The 17,299-nt window shown below is 42.7% G+C and overlaps 1 protein-coding gene and 1 pseudogene across 3 annotated transcripts in view; both read right to left on the bottom strand.

The window, feature by feature from the left end:
• The window catches only part of SLC22A2 (solute carrier family 22 member 2), a 33,039-nt gene extending 28,449 nt beyond the window's left edge, over positions 1 to 4,590 (bottom strand). For both annotated transcript variants that reach the window (XM_081045313.1, XM_081045312.1), the window contains exons 1-2: positions 4,083 to 4,590; positions 2,643 to 2,746 (exon numbers count right to left, since the gene is read on the bottom strand). In XM_081045313.1, the coding sequence (XP_080901439.1) occupies positions 2,643 to 2,746; positions 4,083 to 4,493 (515 nt within the window). In that variant the 5' untranslated portion in view covers positions 4,494 to 4,590. The remainder of the gene's footprint in view (positions 1 to 2,642; positions 2,747 to 4,082) is intronic.
• Positions 4,591 to 7,721: 3,131 nt separating this feature from the next.
• LOC308490975 (COP9 signalosome complex subunit 8-like) lies at positions 7,722 to 8,431 on the bottom strand (annotated as a pseudogene). Its single transcript has one exon. The product of its transcript is annotated as a COP9 signalosome complex subunit 8-like (transcript).
• Between the last annotated feature and the right edge of the window lie 8,868 nt (positions 8,432 to 17,299).

Below are 17,299 nucleotides of genomic sequence, written 5' to 3'. Positions count from 1 at the left end.
GAAGTAAATTATATTAAAAACAAGTGTAATAAGTATGCAAAATTTATTGCTTCCTAATTGTTTCACTGTGTTTGACCATTATTTATGCTCACGGTGTTATTTACAGCTGTGTGTCTGTATGGTGGGAATACCATCTGATGGTGCATATTTTAGCCAACTCTGTGTTCAGTGACCTCACTTGGGTAGCTCGCAATGGACCACCATGGGAGTATTTACACCATGGAAGTCAGCAAATGCTACAAATTGGGACTTTTCCCCTCAGAGAGCCAGTTGTCAAACATTTACAGCATGCCACTAAACATAGCAATTGTAGTTGCTGATCAATAGAGTAAAAAGTCTTGAATTGGTGAGAGATTCCTTTTTTGGGTCAGGTGACACTCAAAATCATCCTTTAGGAGGTTATGGGTGACGAAATAAATTAGACATCTAATAAAAGGTTTATTTTCAAATTCTCTAACATATGTCTCCCTTCCCTTCCCTCCCCTTCCCTTCTCTTTCCTTCCTTCCTTCCATTTGCAAAGCTGACCTTCAGAAAATTGGCTTGGTGTTAAGACTCAGTATTCTTATTTATAACTTTTTCATAATCTCCTCCTAATCAACTGTCAGGTTATATTTTAAAAATTTGTCGTAGAAGACAACCTATTTTATTTAATGTTGGTTTAATCTATAGCATAAAATGGGTTTCCATGAGATTCTTGTATAAAATTTGAAAAATGTTCAGAAATAGCATTAATTATGCAAAAGGTAATTGCCTTTTTTTGAACTCTATGGTGGTTATCTTATTGCACACTCTTACATGCATACACAAATAGAACAGAAGAAGGGGCAACAACCAACAAAACTTCAGATAGTTTAAGAAAAAAAACCACAGAGACATGTACACAGCTTTTTGGGAAATAATAATGAGTAACCAACTTTACATAGGAGAATTAAACAATGTGAACAAAATAATGAAGTCATCTAGCAAGGTGGATAATTGACTGGGGGTTATAAGTCAGGAATGCACTGTCAGTAGAGAATTATAACCTGTCTCCAACTCTTTGAGTGGGATGAGAATAATTAACTCATTTATTTAACCAGCTGTGAGGCTCTGTTACCTATTTGCTCACTTCCGTGCAGGTGAGTCGAGTGTTAGTGTCTGCACCTGACAGTGAAGGAGGGAGTAGAGAGGGAAAGAGGAGCCAGGGGCTAGACAGCCACACACGGGAGCAAGACGGACTCTGGACGGCCCCTTGCCAGTGTGTCTCTCCTGACTTAAGGGGTCACCTCCAAACAACTGTCCTCAGTTATGCAGCAATAAAAATAAAGGTGAATGAACTTCCTCTTCACAAGTCTCCCACAGAATCCCAGAGAGAGCCTTGAAGGCAAGCTGCTCAGACAGTTATAGAAGTGGTGTGATAGATGGAGCTACCTGCGGCCCAGCATCTCAAATGTCCCCCTCCCACTCCCTTGCTCCATAATGGGCTGGGCTGTGAAAATGCAGATGCCCCTGGGGATGTGATAAATTAAGCCATCCTTACCAATCTTTAACACATTTGTAAATTTTAATCCAGCCTGACAACATAAGATAACCAGAGAAAATGTTCTGTTTACATTTTATATTATACTCACAGGTTTGGGTTTATCTATATCTTAGATATAGTTGGGGAGCAACAAGCATAAAGTATATTTACATTACCATTTATTTACCACTAAAATGACATATATTTGTATATCACTATCTCACTAGGAGACTGATGACTAAAGAGAATGATACTTCTTAAATGTTGAGCAGTGCCTGGCACATGGAAAAACATCCCAAACCGTTGGCATGGTGTGTATTGAATAATTAGCTCTGATGGCCAAGTTATCTACAGTGCTTATCAAGTTAAAACAAATTTTTCTCTTCCTTTCCCTTTGAGGACTCCTAAAAATATCTAATTGGTCATCAACAGAGTAAAGATGCAAGGTAGAAGGAACTTTCAAGTGCATCTGGGATTCTCTAATGATGGATAATGAAATATATGGGATTACTCCGAGTCACTGAATATTAGCCCCTGCACACACAGACTATCTGAGGGGACCATCTCCTGGCCGTTCCACGTGAAACAGTGTTTCCTTATCTCTCTCCAGGGACACTGACATTATGGAAATTGATAGTTCCCTCTCTTAGTGTAGACAGACCCGCTTCCCTTTCACCAAATTTCATCCTAGGTTCCATACTTATAATTACATCTGGTCTCAGGTCCCCAATTCAGGAACCCTGCAATCCCACGGGCCAACGTAAGGACAGCAGTAGGACGAGTCTGCTCTGGCTCTGGGAATATGAGAGGCAAGAAAAGGAGGGACAGAGCTCAGAGGTCCTTAAAGAATGAGATGAGATTACAAAAGGGATCAAACCACCTATTAGTTTTCCTTTGTACTCGAGGCTTCTGGATAGCCCCCCAAGAGAAACCTGCTACCTAATATTGAAACATCCCTCTGTGACCCAGAGCCCTGGAAAAGAAAAGCATCGGCCATGCTTATCCAAGCAAAAGAAAGGATCTGAGATTGTCAAGACAACCAATGGTAGGCCAGGCAATTGTAGTCTGTGTGAATGGGAAAGGATGGTATTCAAGCAAGGACAGGTGAACTCAAGTGCTTTCCGCACCCGTGGCACGCACCTGTCTGCTATGTAGCCGATACCGACGGACCCGATAAAAAATCCTACATTCACTGCCGATTGAAACAGGTCCAGCATCCAGGAGTTGGCACACACTAGGTTAAACTGCCGAAGGGCAAGACGGGTTCCAAGTCAGGAGAGAAAGAAAAGAAAATCCTGTTAGACACAACTCAGCCGGGGGGATTCATTATGTATCTTGGACATTGAACAGATGCAGCTGAAAGGCCATAAACTCAGTTTTCTTGCTATTATGTTAACTTTCTCTACCCGACCAAAAGATTTGTCCCACAATCTATGTAGCATTCCACTTGGCAGTATGTCATTACGGTAAACTGTACTGGTGGCTAAATCAGCTGACACTGGGTAATCTTCATTTGTGCACAAAACCATTTTCTTTCTAATTTTCATACACAGAGGCAAATAGTTGTCTGAACAGGATACAAATGCTGCCCCGAGGAGGCTGGGCTGTTCAGTCTCTTTGCTGTCTCTTCAATAGCTGGGAGATTAGGAGCCTTTGCAAAGGCTGTTTGTTACCTTTGCTCTCATTTGGAACCAGAGGCAGTGTCTAGCTAGACAGGTGCTAGCCTGGAAGTCAGGAGATCCGATTTCTAGGGCTAACTGCTAACTCTCACTCTGTGGCCTTGGGCAAAATGTTTCTCTGCTCTGGGCCTGTTGCCTCATCTCTGTATGAAGGAATGAGACCAGCCATGCTGCAAAACCTCTTTGAGTTGTACGGTGTTAAATCCGGTCTTCCACATTTCACGGAACTTTTAGACCAGTTTAGAGCTAAATGTCTGTCCATACAGAATATCTTCACATTAGCCAAGCAATCTTTTTAAATTAAGCTAGGCAACTGGCTTTCTCTGTATTTTCAGTATAATTGCACCACCTCATTTTGCTTTTCCTCTAATAAAAACAAGTCTTCACAATTAGATGTTAATGTTGGCTGTAGTTTTTAATAACATAATAGTATCCTAGCATAAGCTCCAATGCCAAATGGTTTAATACAGACACTCTGACCACACTGAATAGAAAAGATAGCGATTAAGAGAAAGTACATCGTATCACAGTGAGGCACCATTCAGGTGAGTTCCATGAGCTTTTGAGTGTTCATCTGCATGATGGAAGAATGGAAGGGGAGGGAGGGCTTCCAGAAAAAGAGGAGGCTTGCAAATTTCCCCTTTCCTGGCATTATTTCCAGCAATTCTCCTATGCCTTCGCTCGTTTCTTACTGCTGAGAATTGCATACATGAGAATCGCTATTGCCTAAATTGGATCAAGTTTTACCTGCTCCAGACAAGGAAGAGGCTGCATGTTTTCATCAGAAATTAGGATTTTAAAAGATATGTTGAGTCCAAAGAGCATGTTTGGCCCACCTGGCTTCTTCCTGAAGAAAAGCCTCACTATTTGCTCTGTCATTTCTAAGACCTGCCTCACTTACCTCGGTCACGATGGAGGAACCAGGCGTGTCGTACACCCATCCGTGCAGACAGGGGCCCAGCGGCAGGTGGCTCCTGTTGGAGGCCAGACTGGCCAGCGGGTCCACGCAGTCCAGGGCGCTCTGGTTCCAGTCTACCTGGTAGCTGCGGCACTGGCGGGGGAAGGCCTCGCCCTCCGGCCCCGGGCCCGGCACCGTGAAGTTCAGCTCCTCGGCCAGGCTCCACCCGCACCGCTGGCTCAGCTCGGCCACTCCAGGGCTCAGGCAGCGGTGGTCCGGGGTAAAGCCCAGGAAGACGATGCCCACGTAGATGGGGGCGAAGGAAGCTGACAGCAGGGCTAAGAGGAAAAACGTCTGTCTCTGGAAAAAGCAAAATTCCCCTATGTGCTCCAGAATGTCATCCACCGTTGGCATTTTTACCGGAGGCAGGAGACGTCTTGATGCTTTCCCCCCGGGCTGGGACAAGAGTAACTTGAAAGAGAGGCTGTGGCCAGCTCAGCACAACTCTTGACCAAAAGTCAAAGGGTGAGCGTGAGTTTAGAAAGAGCAGCCTTTGGTCCAGACCTTTTCGTGGGCAGGCTAATCCCCAGCCGGTGGGGGTGCGCCCTGCCGCTCCCCTGAAGTGCCCTGAGCAAGGAGGAGGGCCAGATGCTGTTTGTTGTAACATCACTCTCTGCTAGTATGTTGCTACCTCATACCAGCACCACAAACAATCCTTCCTCTGTCTCACACAGGGAGAAATCTGACCGCTTGCACATATCACAGACCTGTTAATCTTACCGAGTAAACTAGGTGTAGGGAAACGAATGTATTCCTGTCTCACCCACACAGCCCACCTTTTCTCCAAGTGCCACAGAGAATGCACAAGCGTTTGGCTTTGCTTCACGGGAGTGATGGGAATCGTGGTCTTGGGTCAGAGCCTGTGTCTGCGTTCAAAGTGATTTGCAACTTCTACCACCAGGCTTGTTCCACAAACCACAGCAAGTGCACTGCTGACACATGAGGTGGATGCTGGTTTGGGGTTTTGTCCAGATTTGAAAATTCTGCTTTTTTTGTTTTGTTTTTATTTTTTGACATTAAATATTATTTTCTGTTAATTTCAGGTGTACAGCATAGTGGTTAGACATTTATAAAATTTAAGAAGTGATCCCCCTGCCTAGTCTAGTACCCACCTGGCACCATACATATTTACTACCATATTATTAATTATATTTATTCCCTGTGCTTTACTTTATATCCCTGTGACTATTTTGTAACTGTTTGTACTTCTTAATGCCTTCACCTTTATCATTCTGTGCCCCAAACCCCCTCCCATCTATCACCCCAATAAATCTAGTATCCACCTGACACTATACATATTATTACAATATTATTGACTATATTCCTTATGCTATACCCTACATCCCCATAACTACCTTGTAACAACCAATTTGTACTTCTTAATCCCTTCTCCTTTTTTCACTCATACCCCAGTTCCCCTCCCATCTGGCAACCAACAAAATGTTTTCTGTATCTATGAGTTTGTTTCTGTTTTGCTTGTTTATTTTGTTCTTTAGATTCCACATATAAGTGAAATCACATTGCATCTGTCTTTCTCTGTCTGACTTACTCCACTCAGCACAATACCCTCCAGGTCCATCCATGCTGCCACACATGGCAAGGACCCATTCCCTTCTATGGCTGAACAATATTCCATGTATGAATGTACCACCTGCTCTTTATCCATTCTTCCATCGACAGACACCCAGGCTGCCTCCACATCTTGGCTGTTGTAAACAATACTGCAGTGGACATATGGATGCGCACGTCCTCTCAAAGTAGAGTTTGGGTTTCTTCAGACAACCTCCCAGCAGTGGGATTACTGAGTCTGTCTCTTGTTATAGCCTTTGTTTAAAGTCTACTTTGTCTAGTATAAGTATTGTGAGCCCAGCTTTTTGTTTGTTTGTTTCCATTTTCATGAAATATCTTTTTCCAACTCTTTACTTTCCATCTGTGTGTGTCTTTCAATCTGAAGTGAGTTTCTTGTAGGCAGCATATGTAAGGGTTTTGTTTTCTTTTCCATTCAGCCCTCCTAAGTCTTTTTATTGAAGCATTTAATCCATTTACATTCAGAGTTGTTGATAGATCTGTAGTTATTGCCGTTTTATTATTTGTACTTTTTATCCTTTTCTGTTTCTTTCTTTCTTTTTGTCTTAAAGAAGTCCCTCTAACATTCCTGTAATACTGGTTTGGTGGTGATGAATGCCTTTAAGTTTTTCTTATCTGGGAAACTCTTTATCTGTCCTTTGATTTTAAATGACAGCCTTGCGGGGCACAGTAATCTTGTTGTGGGTCCTTGCTTTTCATCACATTGAATGTTTCATGCAATCCCTTCTGGCCTGCAAAGTTTCTGTTGAGAAATCAGCTGACAATCTTCTGGGAGCTCCCTTATAAGTCACTAGTTGCCTTTCTCTTGCTGCTTTTAAAATTGTCTCTGCTTTTCACCTTTGGCATTTTAATTATGATGTGTCTTGGTGTGGGCCTGTTTGGGTTCATCCTGTTTGGGACTTTCTGCACTTTCTGGGTTTGTACGTCTATTTCCTTCACCAGGTTAGGGAAGTTTTCAGTCATTATTTCTTCCAATAGTTTCTCAATCCCTTGCTTTCTCTCTTCTCCTTCTGGTATCCCTATGATATGAATGCTGTTGCACTTGACATTGTCCCAGAGGTCTCTTAAACTATCCTCATTTTGTTTTTTAAGAATTCAATTAAATATTTGTTGAACAAATGCAAAATAAATGAACTAGGGGATGTTTTAACCTGAAGATACAATAAACAACTTCAAATATTCAGAGCGCTATCCCACAAGAAATGAAAGACTTATTCAGTATTTCTCCAAAAGGCAGAACTTGTACTGAGGGCTAAATAGAAGCAACCAACAGGCTGCAGGACAGCTGTACAAACTTTATCACTTAGCTTAGTAGCTTCTTTCCCAATATAATGCATTCCATATGTATGTTCCTTTCTTCTGAAAGGAAATATTACAACTTAATACTCCTCATGAACGTCCTAAATAAGTGGTATTTTCATGGCAAGCCCTTCACCGCCAGCAATGGATGTACTCACACCATCAGAAAAAAGTCTAAAGTTAACAAACTTGTTTACCAAGGAAATGATTGTTTTGCCGCTCAGCTGTATTTCAGCATCCTGTATTAGTACTCTCAGGAGGTGAGGAGAAAAGAGAATATTCTCCAAAGAAGGTGAGTCAGAATGCCCCACTATTCAGATACTGCCCCTGGGGACAGCCCCCTCACACCCCAAATGAATCACCACAATTATCCATCAGTGGTAGGGGTTTGGAGTGTGTGCTGTGTGCCAGGGCAAGAAAGACAGCTGACAGTTGAGGTGCTACTTGGAGCAGGAGGGCCACATTCATGAGTCATGAGGAAATACAAGCTGACTGCGTAATACTGATGGGCTCCATCCAAATCGTCAATTACAAAATGAGGATTCTTTCAACAACTATTCAGCATGAGGTTTAAGGACAAAACATATATAATGTACTTATGTTACATATGTATTTTATCACATACTCAGTAAGGAATGCTGAGGTGCTTAATCCATCCAATAAACTGAAAATAAGAATTTGACATTTCTCTATTTGTCAGTATACAGGACACTGAAGGTGGGTCTTGGACTCAGAAAGGTAAGGCAATTTTTTGAGGAAATAATCAGTCAGTCTGGCTAACTGCTGTTACTTGGGGATTGGTGGAACTGTGACAGGCTCTGATAAAGGAATAAACCTGTGAAAGGAAACATCCAGAGCCCCTGCAACTGGCTTTTGGGCATAACCATTCTGTGGTAGAGTCAGCTTGCCATCCTTGTTCTAATATAACTTTCACAGACTCTTCTACAGGGAACCCGATAAAAGCTGAGAAATTATTGGTGATGATTGAGGTATAAGCTTGAGAGGCCAGGGCACAGGCTCACCTCCTTCCTGTATCTCTAAGCACTTCCATGGTTGGCTGGACGGTCTCAGACCATTGATGAGCTTTGATGGCCATATAGATTCCAGGGAAATCTCTCTTCCAGATTTACTGTTTTACTGACAAAATTCCCCCAAGCACAATTTGCAGATGTTATAGTAGGTGGTATTCTTTTCCAAAGATGTTCTGCATTGTTCATGTCATTATGGAGCAGATATAAAGCTAGAAGCGGACCATACCCTGGGGGTGTGGCAATTCCTTCAGGAGTCTCAAGCTCCTGGTTCTTGCACTGATCCATCAACTTTTTAAAACTAAAAGCAATTTCTGCCATCATGACCATGGGCATCTTCCCAGACTGTTGTAGTTGAGCCTTGATTGCTATTGGCATATCGGTGGGTGAGATTGACTCTCAGGCTGATAGGCTATGGGGTTTGGCCACGTCAACAATTTAGGGGCTGCTGTGTGGAGAGCTTACCCCACTGAGTGGGATTCACTCCGGTGGGTTCTGGTGCCAATTGAGACTACTCGTTTTGTATGACCCTTGTGGAGCTAATTGAGCCATGCTCTGCTATGGTCTGAAGCCAACCTCCAAGTATATTGGTTCTGGGGCCTCTTGGGAGGGGATCTGGTGCAGGCCCAGGTCACCCACTTCTTGTGACCGACCAGGACTACCTGGTAGGGGCTACAAAGTGATCCGAGGTTGTTTGCTGCCTGTGCTGATCTGGAGGCACATGGGAGAGGTCACGCTGTGAACCAAGGATGTCTGCCACCAATACTGGGCCAGGGGGAGCTTTGCAAAAAGCCAGGACAGCCTGAGGCCTGCTGCCACCTACCAGCTCCCTTAAGGTTTAGCCAGTGATAAAGCCTCATGTGGTATGCAGATGAGTGAGGCAGGGTCTCAGGGAGTCACTAGAGTGAGAAGAGTTGTGATCTTGGTAGATTCTGGTTTGGTGCCAGTGATGAGACTGGAGCTACTCAGCAAAAGTCTCAGAGCGCACGGACGCCAGTTGCTGCCAGTCCTCTGATAGTTTTCCAAGAAAGAGTGCAATGTGGGTGGGGCTGGCTGCTCTTGGAGAAAGTGCCTCTGGCGTTGGGGGAATTGGGTGGGGCGCAGTCTCAGCAGAGCTCATCAGGTCAATCAGATTCAGATTTTGGCGTAAGCGTAGGGGGAGGGCTCAACACAGAAAAGATGGCACCCACCTGCTGCCTGTTGGCTTCATGGGACCCCACACAGGGAAAACGGTGACTGTCCTCCGCCCCTTGAGCTGAAACCACACACACCAGTGTGTCCCCCGCACGCTTCTGACACCCCCAAGACATCGTCCCTCCTCGGGAGCCAAGGGTGAGTACCTGCAAGTGAGTGAGACTGTGCCAGGGCTTTTTAAGAGGATGTGTGGTTTTCCCGCCGCCTTCTGTCCCAACCGGATGGTCAGAATCCCCACTATTTTTCACAGCCAGATGTTGTGGGAGCTCTTCTTTCCAGCACCAGTGCTCTGGGCTGGGGAGGCTGGTGTGGGGATGGGTCCCTCAGCCCTCTGGGGGGAACCTCCATAGCTGAGGTATACCTCCTGATTCTCAACCACCACACAGAGGTTTGGGGCCAGACTGTTTCGCATCTCTGGCCCTCTTACCAGTCTCGATGTGACTTCTTCTTTATATTGTTGGTTATAAAACTTCTGTTCAGCTACTCTTCAGATGGTTTTCCAGGTTAATTGTTCTATAGCTTAGTTGTAATTTTAACGTGTTCACAGAAGGAAGCAGGCAGTGTTCATCTACTCTGCCATCTTGGATCTCTCTAATTCTACTTTTTAAAGAATGCCAGTCCTTACCTTTCAACCCTGAAATGTCCTTCCCTTGATCCATTTGTGAGGGAAAATGTTCTCTATGCATATAGGTCAAGTATAAGTGGTGCAGGCAGGAGTGTTCTCATTCTGCTGTCTTTTTGTCCTAGATATTTCTTTCTGGGGTCAGAGTGCCTCTTTAGGAGGGTGTTGGGTACATGCAAATGCAAGAGAAACAGGCAAACCATCTTCCTCATCGGCAAAGGGGTCCTGACTGTGGTGGGAAAATGCCACACAAGGGAGGTAGCCTGTTGATAGATCTGCACATTAAAATACCAGAAATTTAATCCACTTTTCTTTCTTCTTTTTCTTCTGTTGATTAGTCATTGGGTATAATAGCCTGGGTTGAAGAGTACTGACATGTGGAGTCCTTTTTCCTCTGGCAGCTGCAGCTTCTTGCTTTCTTAAAAAAACGAGAAGCAGGGTACCCATCAGGACCCACCAGCCCCTGCTGCACTTTTGCCTGGCTCATAGAGGTGCTCTACTCAGCGGTGGCAGGATGGGAGGACTTCTGCCTGTGCCTGCTAAGTGAGTGGGTTCAGACTATAGAACCAAGAGTTTAGGGGTGCATTTCTGGCACAAAAGTTTGAGTTACAAAGCTCATTCATGCAGTTATACCCACTGACTATGCAATAGGAGAAAACAAAATGAATGAGAACTGGATTACATTTTTGGTTCTACGGGGAGTCCTCACTTAATGTCCTCGATAGGTTTAAGTGAAATGACATATAATGAAGCCAATTTTACCATAAGCTAATTGATATAAATCAGAGTTAAGTTCCTATGCATCTCATCAAAGTGATGATGAAACAACGTTGAACAAAACAATATTTTAGGACCTGCTGTGCTGGCCTAAAGGCCAAGGGTAGGCTGCAGTGAACAGGGATCTCAGGTTCTGAGGTAACAAACCCTCACAGGCTGGAAATGCCAGACTCCTGGAAAACTGGGGTGCATTCTGTAGCCATCTTGGATAACAGAAAGGATTTACAGAGACAGGAGGCCATAATGATGGCCACACATGGTACTCATGGGTGTGGCCATGAATTTGGGGATGCTTTGCAGTTCTTTGCTAAGGAGCTCTCTCCTTTTTAAAGATTTTTATTAAAATATAGCTAACATACAATATTATATTAGTTTCAGGCATACATCATAGTTATTCAACAGTACCCTCCTTGCACTCTACAGAGTTGTTACCACATTATTGATTATATTCCCTATGCTAAAGAAGTGATCACCATGATAAGTCCTGCAACCCTTTGATACTGTACTACGTTATCACAATATTATTGACTATATTTCTGTGCTGTATATTACATCCCCAAGACCCATTTGTTTTATATCTGGAAATTTGAACCTCTTATTCTTCTTTATCTTTCACCTCCTTTTTAATTTTTCCATTAGAGTTGACATTCAATATTATTTTTTATTAGTTTCAGATATAAGCACAGTGGTCAAACATCAATACAACCTAGGAAATGAATCCCCCGACTAGTACCCACCTGGCACAATACATAGTTATTACCATATTATTTATTATATTCCCTATACTTTACATCTCCATGACTATTTTGTAGCTACAATTTGTATTTCTTAATTCCTTCACCATTTTTACCCTGCCCTAAATTCCCTTCCCATCTGTCATCCCAATACACCTAGTACCCATCTGACACCATACATACAATATTATTGACTATATTCTTTGTACTATACCTTACATCCCTATGACTACTGTGTAACAACAAATTTGTACTTTTTAATCCCTTCCCTTTTTGACCTATCCCCAACCCCTTCCCATCTGGCAACCATCAAAATGTTCTCTGTAACTATGAGTTTGTTTCTGTTTTATTTGTTTATTTATTTTGTTCTTTAGATTCCCCTTATAAGTGAAATAATATGACATTTGTCTTTTGCTATCTGACTTATTACACTCAGCAAAACACCCTCTAGGTCCATCCGTGTTGTGGCAGATGGCAAGATTTTGTTTTTCTTTTTTTCACAGCTGAGTAATGTTCTATTGTGTATATGTACCACCCCTTCTTTATCCATTCATCCATTCAGGGACACCCAGGTTGCCTTAATATCTTGGCTATTGTAAATAATGCTTTAATGAACATGTGGGTGCACATGTCCCCTCTAAGTAGCATTTTGGATTTGTTTGGATAAACATGCAGAAGTGGGATTTACTGGGTCCTTCTTTGTCTCTTGTTATAATCTTTGTTTTAAAGTCTATTTTGTTTGATATAAGTATTGCTACCCCACGTTTTTTGTTTGTTTGTTTCCATTTTCATGAAATATCTTTTTCCATTTCTTTACTTTCAGTCTGTGTGTCTTTCGATTTGAAGTGAATCTCTTGTAGGCAGCATATGTAAGGGTCTTGTTTTCTTATTCATCTTTCCTATCTTTTGATTGGAGCATTTAATCTATTTATATTGAAAGTAATTGTTGATAGGTATGTAGTTATTGCCATTTTATTCATATTTTTAATTTTTTTTCATCTTAAAGAAGTTCCTCTAAGGTTCCCTGTAATACTGGTCTGGTGGTGACGAACTGCTTAGTTTTCCTTGACTGGGAAGCTTTTTAATCTGTCCTTTGATTCTAAATGATAGCTTTGCTGAGTAGAGTAATCTTGGTTGTAGGTCCTTACTTTTCATCATGTTGAATATTTTGTGCCAATCCCTTCTGGCCTGCAAAGTTTCTGTTGAGAAATCAGCTGATAGTCTTATGGGATTTCCCTTGTAGTTTACTAACTGCTTTTCTCTTGCTGTTTCTAAGATTCTCTCTTTGTTTTAAACCTTTGGCATTTTAATTATGATGTGTCTTGGTGTGGGCCCATTTGGGTTCATCTTGTTTGGGACTCTCTGCACTTCCTGGGCTTGTATATCTATTTCCTTTACCAGGTTAAGAAAGTTTTCTGTCATTATTTCTTCAGGTATATTTTCAATTCCTTGCTCTCTCTTCTCCTAAATGCAAATGTTGGTATGCTTAAGTTGTCCCAGAGGCTCCTGAAACTCCAGGAGCTCTCTAGATGCAGGGATATTTTCCAAATGAAAATGAAAAATCATTAATAAAATAGAGGGAAGATAAATAATCCCAACCAGCAAAAAGGTAAGACAATGTCAAGTAACTCTGCTTCCAGAAAATGGGGTAGATGTACTTTTCCTTATTCTTCCCATGGACTACAACACTCTGGATACTGTATATAAAATAATCATAAGACAACTGAACAGTGGAGAGAAGACAAACTGGTCAGGAACCCCAAAGAGTGACATAGTGGGGGTTTTCTTCCTGCCTCACAGAACCCAGGCTCAGTGCCGGGGAAGTGACAAGCCAGAAATACCAGTGGTGCAGACAGAAAAAGCCCCAACAAAAGCCTGTTTCCTCTAGAATCCCAGGAATAAGTTGGAGCTTTTCTTTTCTTATTTTTTTTTATTAAATTTATTGGGGTGACAATTGTTAGTAAATTTACATAGATTTCAGGTGTACAATTCTGTATTACATCGTCTATAAATCCCATTGTGTGTTCACCACCCAGAGTCAGTTCTCCTTCCATCACCATATATTTGATCCCCTTTACCCTCATCACCCACCCCCCACCCCCTTACCCTCTGGTAATCACTAAATTATTGTCTGTGTCTATGAGTTTTTCTTTCTCATTTGTTTGTCTTGTTCTTTTTGGTTTATATACCACATATCAGTGAAATCATAGGGTTCTCTGCTTTGTCTGTCTGACTTATTTCACTTAGCATTATACTCTCAAGATCCATCCATGTTGTCACAAATGAAGTTGGAGCTTTTCAATGATTCTAATGGACATCTCTTTTCTTTTAAGTTTTTTGGTCAGTTTCTTGTTAGCCTCAAATTATCATTATCTCGTACAATAATCTGAAAAGAACCCCAGAAATCCACAAGATGTAACATTGCTTTAAAAGTATTTGTCTGCAAACACTGCAAACAGTCTGCCGCATGATTAAGTCATCTGAACAAGTGTGCTAGCACCGTGGATGTTATTTCCCAGTTGGGAACAATCAGCAGGGACCCGCTGTCACCTAGCCTAACCTTTGTCAAATGTATGCATCCTGAAACGAGATCTTCAACACATGGCCACCCAACCTCGGAGGCTGCCAGCTTTACTTCCTGACATTTCTAATTAGTGGAAAAATTCCATTTTATATAACTCTAGTGCCTGCTCCTGTGTAATCTCTATCTACTGGCCTGATTCTCCCCTCTAGAACTACCAGAATAAGGCTCCTTCCTCTCCAGGGTAACATCTATCACATGTTGAAGACTTAGTAGCATCACCATGGCTGACTTGGGGAGACTGAGGCAGGTTCCTTGTAGGAGTTAAACATGACCATCTGTGGCTTTGGTCTTAGCACCATGACCTCCACCATTCAGACTCTTCTCTGACTCTGATTTGGCCAGGCATCAATGGCCAAATCCAGAGGAGGACAGGCAGAGTGCCACTGCCTGGGGCAGAGAGCATGATGGGAGTAGGGGAGGAAAGAAGGAAGCTCACATCTGTTAAGCTTGTGCTGTGCTGCAGGCCACCTTTGAGGAGCTGTTTCTCCATGATCCATAGAACGTCCCCGTGGGGGTAGATATAGTGCTCCTGTTTCACAGATGAGTTCACTGAGCATCAGAGCACGTTAGGGACTTTCTGTGCACCAGCCAGTTAAGGATAAGTCAGACCCTGAGGGAAGGGTTCCCTGAACTTCCCCTGTTTCCTGTCATTCAGCAGAAGTGCCATGGGGGTGCGTGAATTAAAAAGTGACTGAGGTCATAAAACCTGCCTCCACTTCCAGGGACCCAGAAGTACTCCTGAGTGCCTCTAACTAAGAAATTTTACGAACACCCACACTCTGGATTTAACTCACTGATACGCTCCATTTTGAGACACCAGGTCTCCATGCTGTGAGCAAGAAGGCACCAGGTGAGAGGCAAGAAGAGTGTCACTTGCCAAGGAGAAATGATGTGGAAATCCACAGTGAATGATTTACAAAAACGATCAGATAAGGAAAAGGTGAGACTGCAGATCATTTACAGCACTTGATTTACCTTGTCATTCTATACTTTTCTATCGACACACTGGCACAGGAGCAAAAGCCACAGCATGGCGGCCATAAATCCATCCTCCTTGGGTGACAAACTCGATTGTGTCGACAGCAAAGCCCCACAGGCATTGACCAACTGGAGGGGAGAAACTGCAGAGAGTGGGAGACATGGCGAAGGAGCTGCCTTACAGTTTGGATCTGGTCTCGTGCACCAGTCACTGCACCTGGGGTAGGTGCTTACCTGTTCAGAAGTGTGACAAGAGGCTGGTCCCATCCAGTGCTGCCTGATCATTTAATCCATGTAATCGGATGAGTCATTTTGATTAATGCCGGAAGTATTTCTTAATCTTTTATCAGGTTCCTTTGTAGTGTAAGTAAATATTGTCACTATCTTCTGTCAGCACCGAGGGAGGCCAGTTGGGCCCAGACTAACTTTCTCAGCTCCCCCCACCGGAGGGCAGGGAGTGGTTCAGGTGGGCTGTTAGAACTACCCAATGACAAGCCAGGCATCAGGATGACAGGGCAGAAGCAGGCAACCCATCAGCAAAGCAGAGGAGGTTCTGCAGCCACGTGTTATGGCAGGGTGATGTTAGCCGTAAAAACCTGACACAGCGAAAAGGCACCACACAGCCTCAGATGGTGCCCCTCGGGTTCGTTGCAGTCTACCTGACACAAGGATGCCTGAAAGCAGATTGTTTTCCTTCCATTGTACCCAAACCAGTCCAGATGATAAGTTTGAATTTTATTTTAAGCAAAGAACTTCTCATACAGTGTGGAGGGAGGACCATTCTAATACATACACGATCTGACAATTAAATTCATGCACACGTTGTAACAATGTTGCTAAACTTTTTTGATATCAGAGGGATTATTCATTACAAATTTGTATCAACTGGACAAACAGTTAACCAAATTTACTGTTTGGAAGTGCTGAAAAGGCTGCGTGATAAAGTTAGACAACATGAACTTTTCATCAACCATTCAAGGCTCTTGCATCACGACAGTGTACCAGCTCACACACTGTCTGTGAGGGAGGTTTTAGCCAGTAAACAAATACCTGTATTGGAACACCCTCCTACTCACATGATCTAACCCCCAATGACTTCTTTCTTTACCTGAAGATAAAGGAAATATTGAAAGGAAGACATTTTGATGACAGCCAGGACATCAAGGGTAATATGACAACAGCTCTAATGGCCATTCCAGAAAAAGAGTTCCCAAATTGCTTTGAAGGGTGGACTAGGTGCTGGTGTCAGTGCATAGCTTCGAAGGGGAGTGCTTCGAAGGTGACCGTAGTGATATTCAGCAATGAGGTGTGTAGCACTTCTTCTAGGAGGAGTCTGTGATCTTAATGGTCCAAATGAGTATTCCACATTCATTTGAAGTAGCCAATCTTGTAGAATTAGGTTGAGAGTTACAAGACCGCAATAGTTTTGGGGAGAGATGGCATATCTAATTAGGAAGTGTTGAATGAAACCACAACAAACCTTGAGAATAAGAAAAATAAAAAACATAGGATCTGTGGACATTTGTTGAAGAACTTAAATATTTGGATGGCACTCACACTTTTCCTGAATCCATTTGCCTAACTGTTTCACAATGGTAGATTCTGAAAGTGTAAAAGGCTTATTTCAAAGCACTTTTACACTCCAGCATTTCCCAAATATTATTCACAACATTTTCAAAATTTCTCTGTGTTTTTTTTACTTTGCTATTTTGTGTTCTTGCTAATCTCGCAGTCTTATGTTCACTGTACTCTCCAAAAAAATTCTACAAATTCATAGATCTAATGTGATGATTTTATTGCAAAATCAGTGAGTGACTTTTACAAAATGCTGTATCTTTATGTAAGGTCATGCACCTAACCCAGAGGCCATATAGTCAGAGCTCAGTAAATGTTTATTGACTGACTGGCTGGCTGGCTGGCTGGCTGACTAAGTAAAAAAACTGAATTCCAAAGACCTCAAACACAAAGCCACCCCCTTGGAAAGCTCCTCATATCTGTGGGTCTCCTTATTTCCAGCCCAGTGCCCTCTCCATGACCATGGTGCTCTTCCTTTCAGATACAATTTTGTTTTAAAACACAACCTGAAATGGCCAAGAATGTGTAAATGAAAAAAAGATTTTGAGGAAAAGGTCTTTACAGAAACATTTATGAAAGTGAAAGCACAGGACTCCTACGCTATGCAATGAGACAGAGCCTCAGGTGGTCTCTCGGTGCCCTTCTCATCTTTGATAGCAATACAGCCGTTAACTTTTAGATGAGCACGGGGCCATCCAGCTGCTCTTTCAGCTAAGTGTGGCCCTGTGACTAATTCTGGCCGATGAGATCAATTGGAAAGCATCACGTGCCAGCTTCTGAAA

Source organism: Rhinolophus hipposideros (genome assembly GCF_964194185.1).
Source record: "Rhinolophus hipposideros genome assembly, chromosome: 3".
Taxonomy (NCBI): domain Eukaryota; kingdom Metazoa; phylum Chordata; class Mammalia; order Chiroptera; family Rhinolophidae; genus Rhinolophus; species Rhinolophus hipposideros.
The sequence above is the reverse complement of the archived record's forward strand: the minus strand, read 5'-3'. Positions and strand labels throughout refer to the sequence as shown.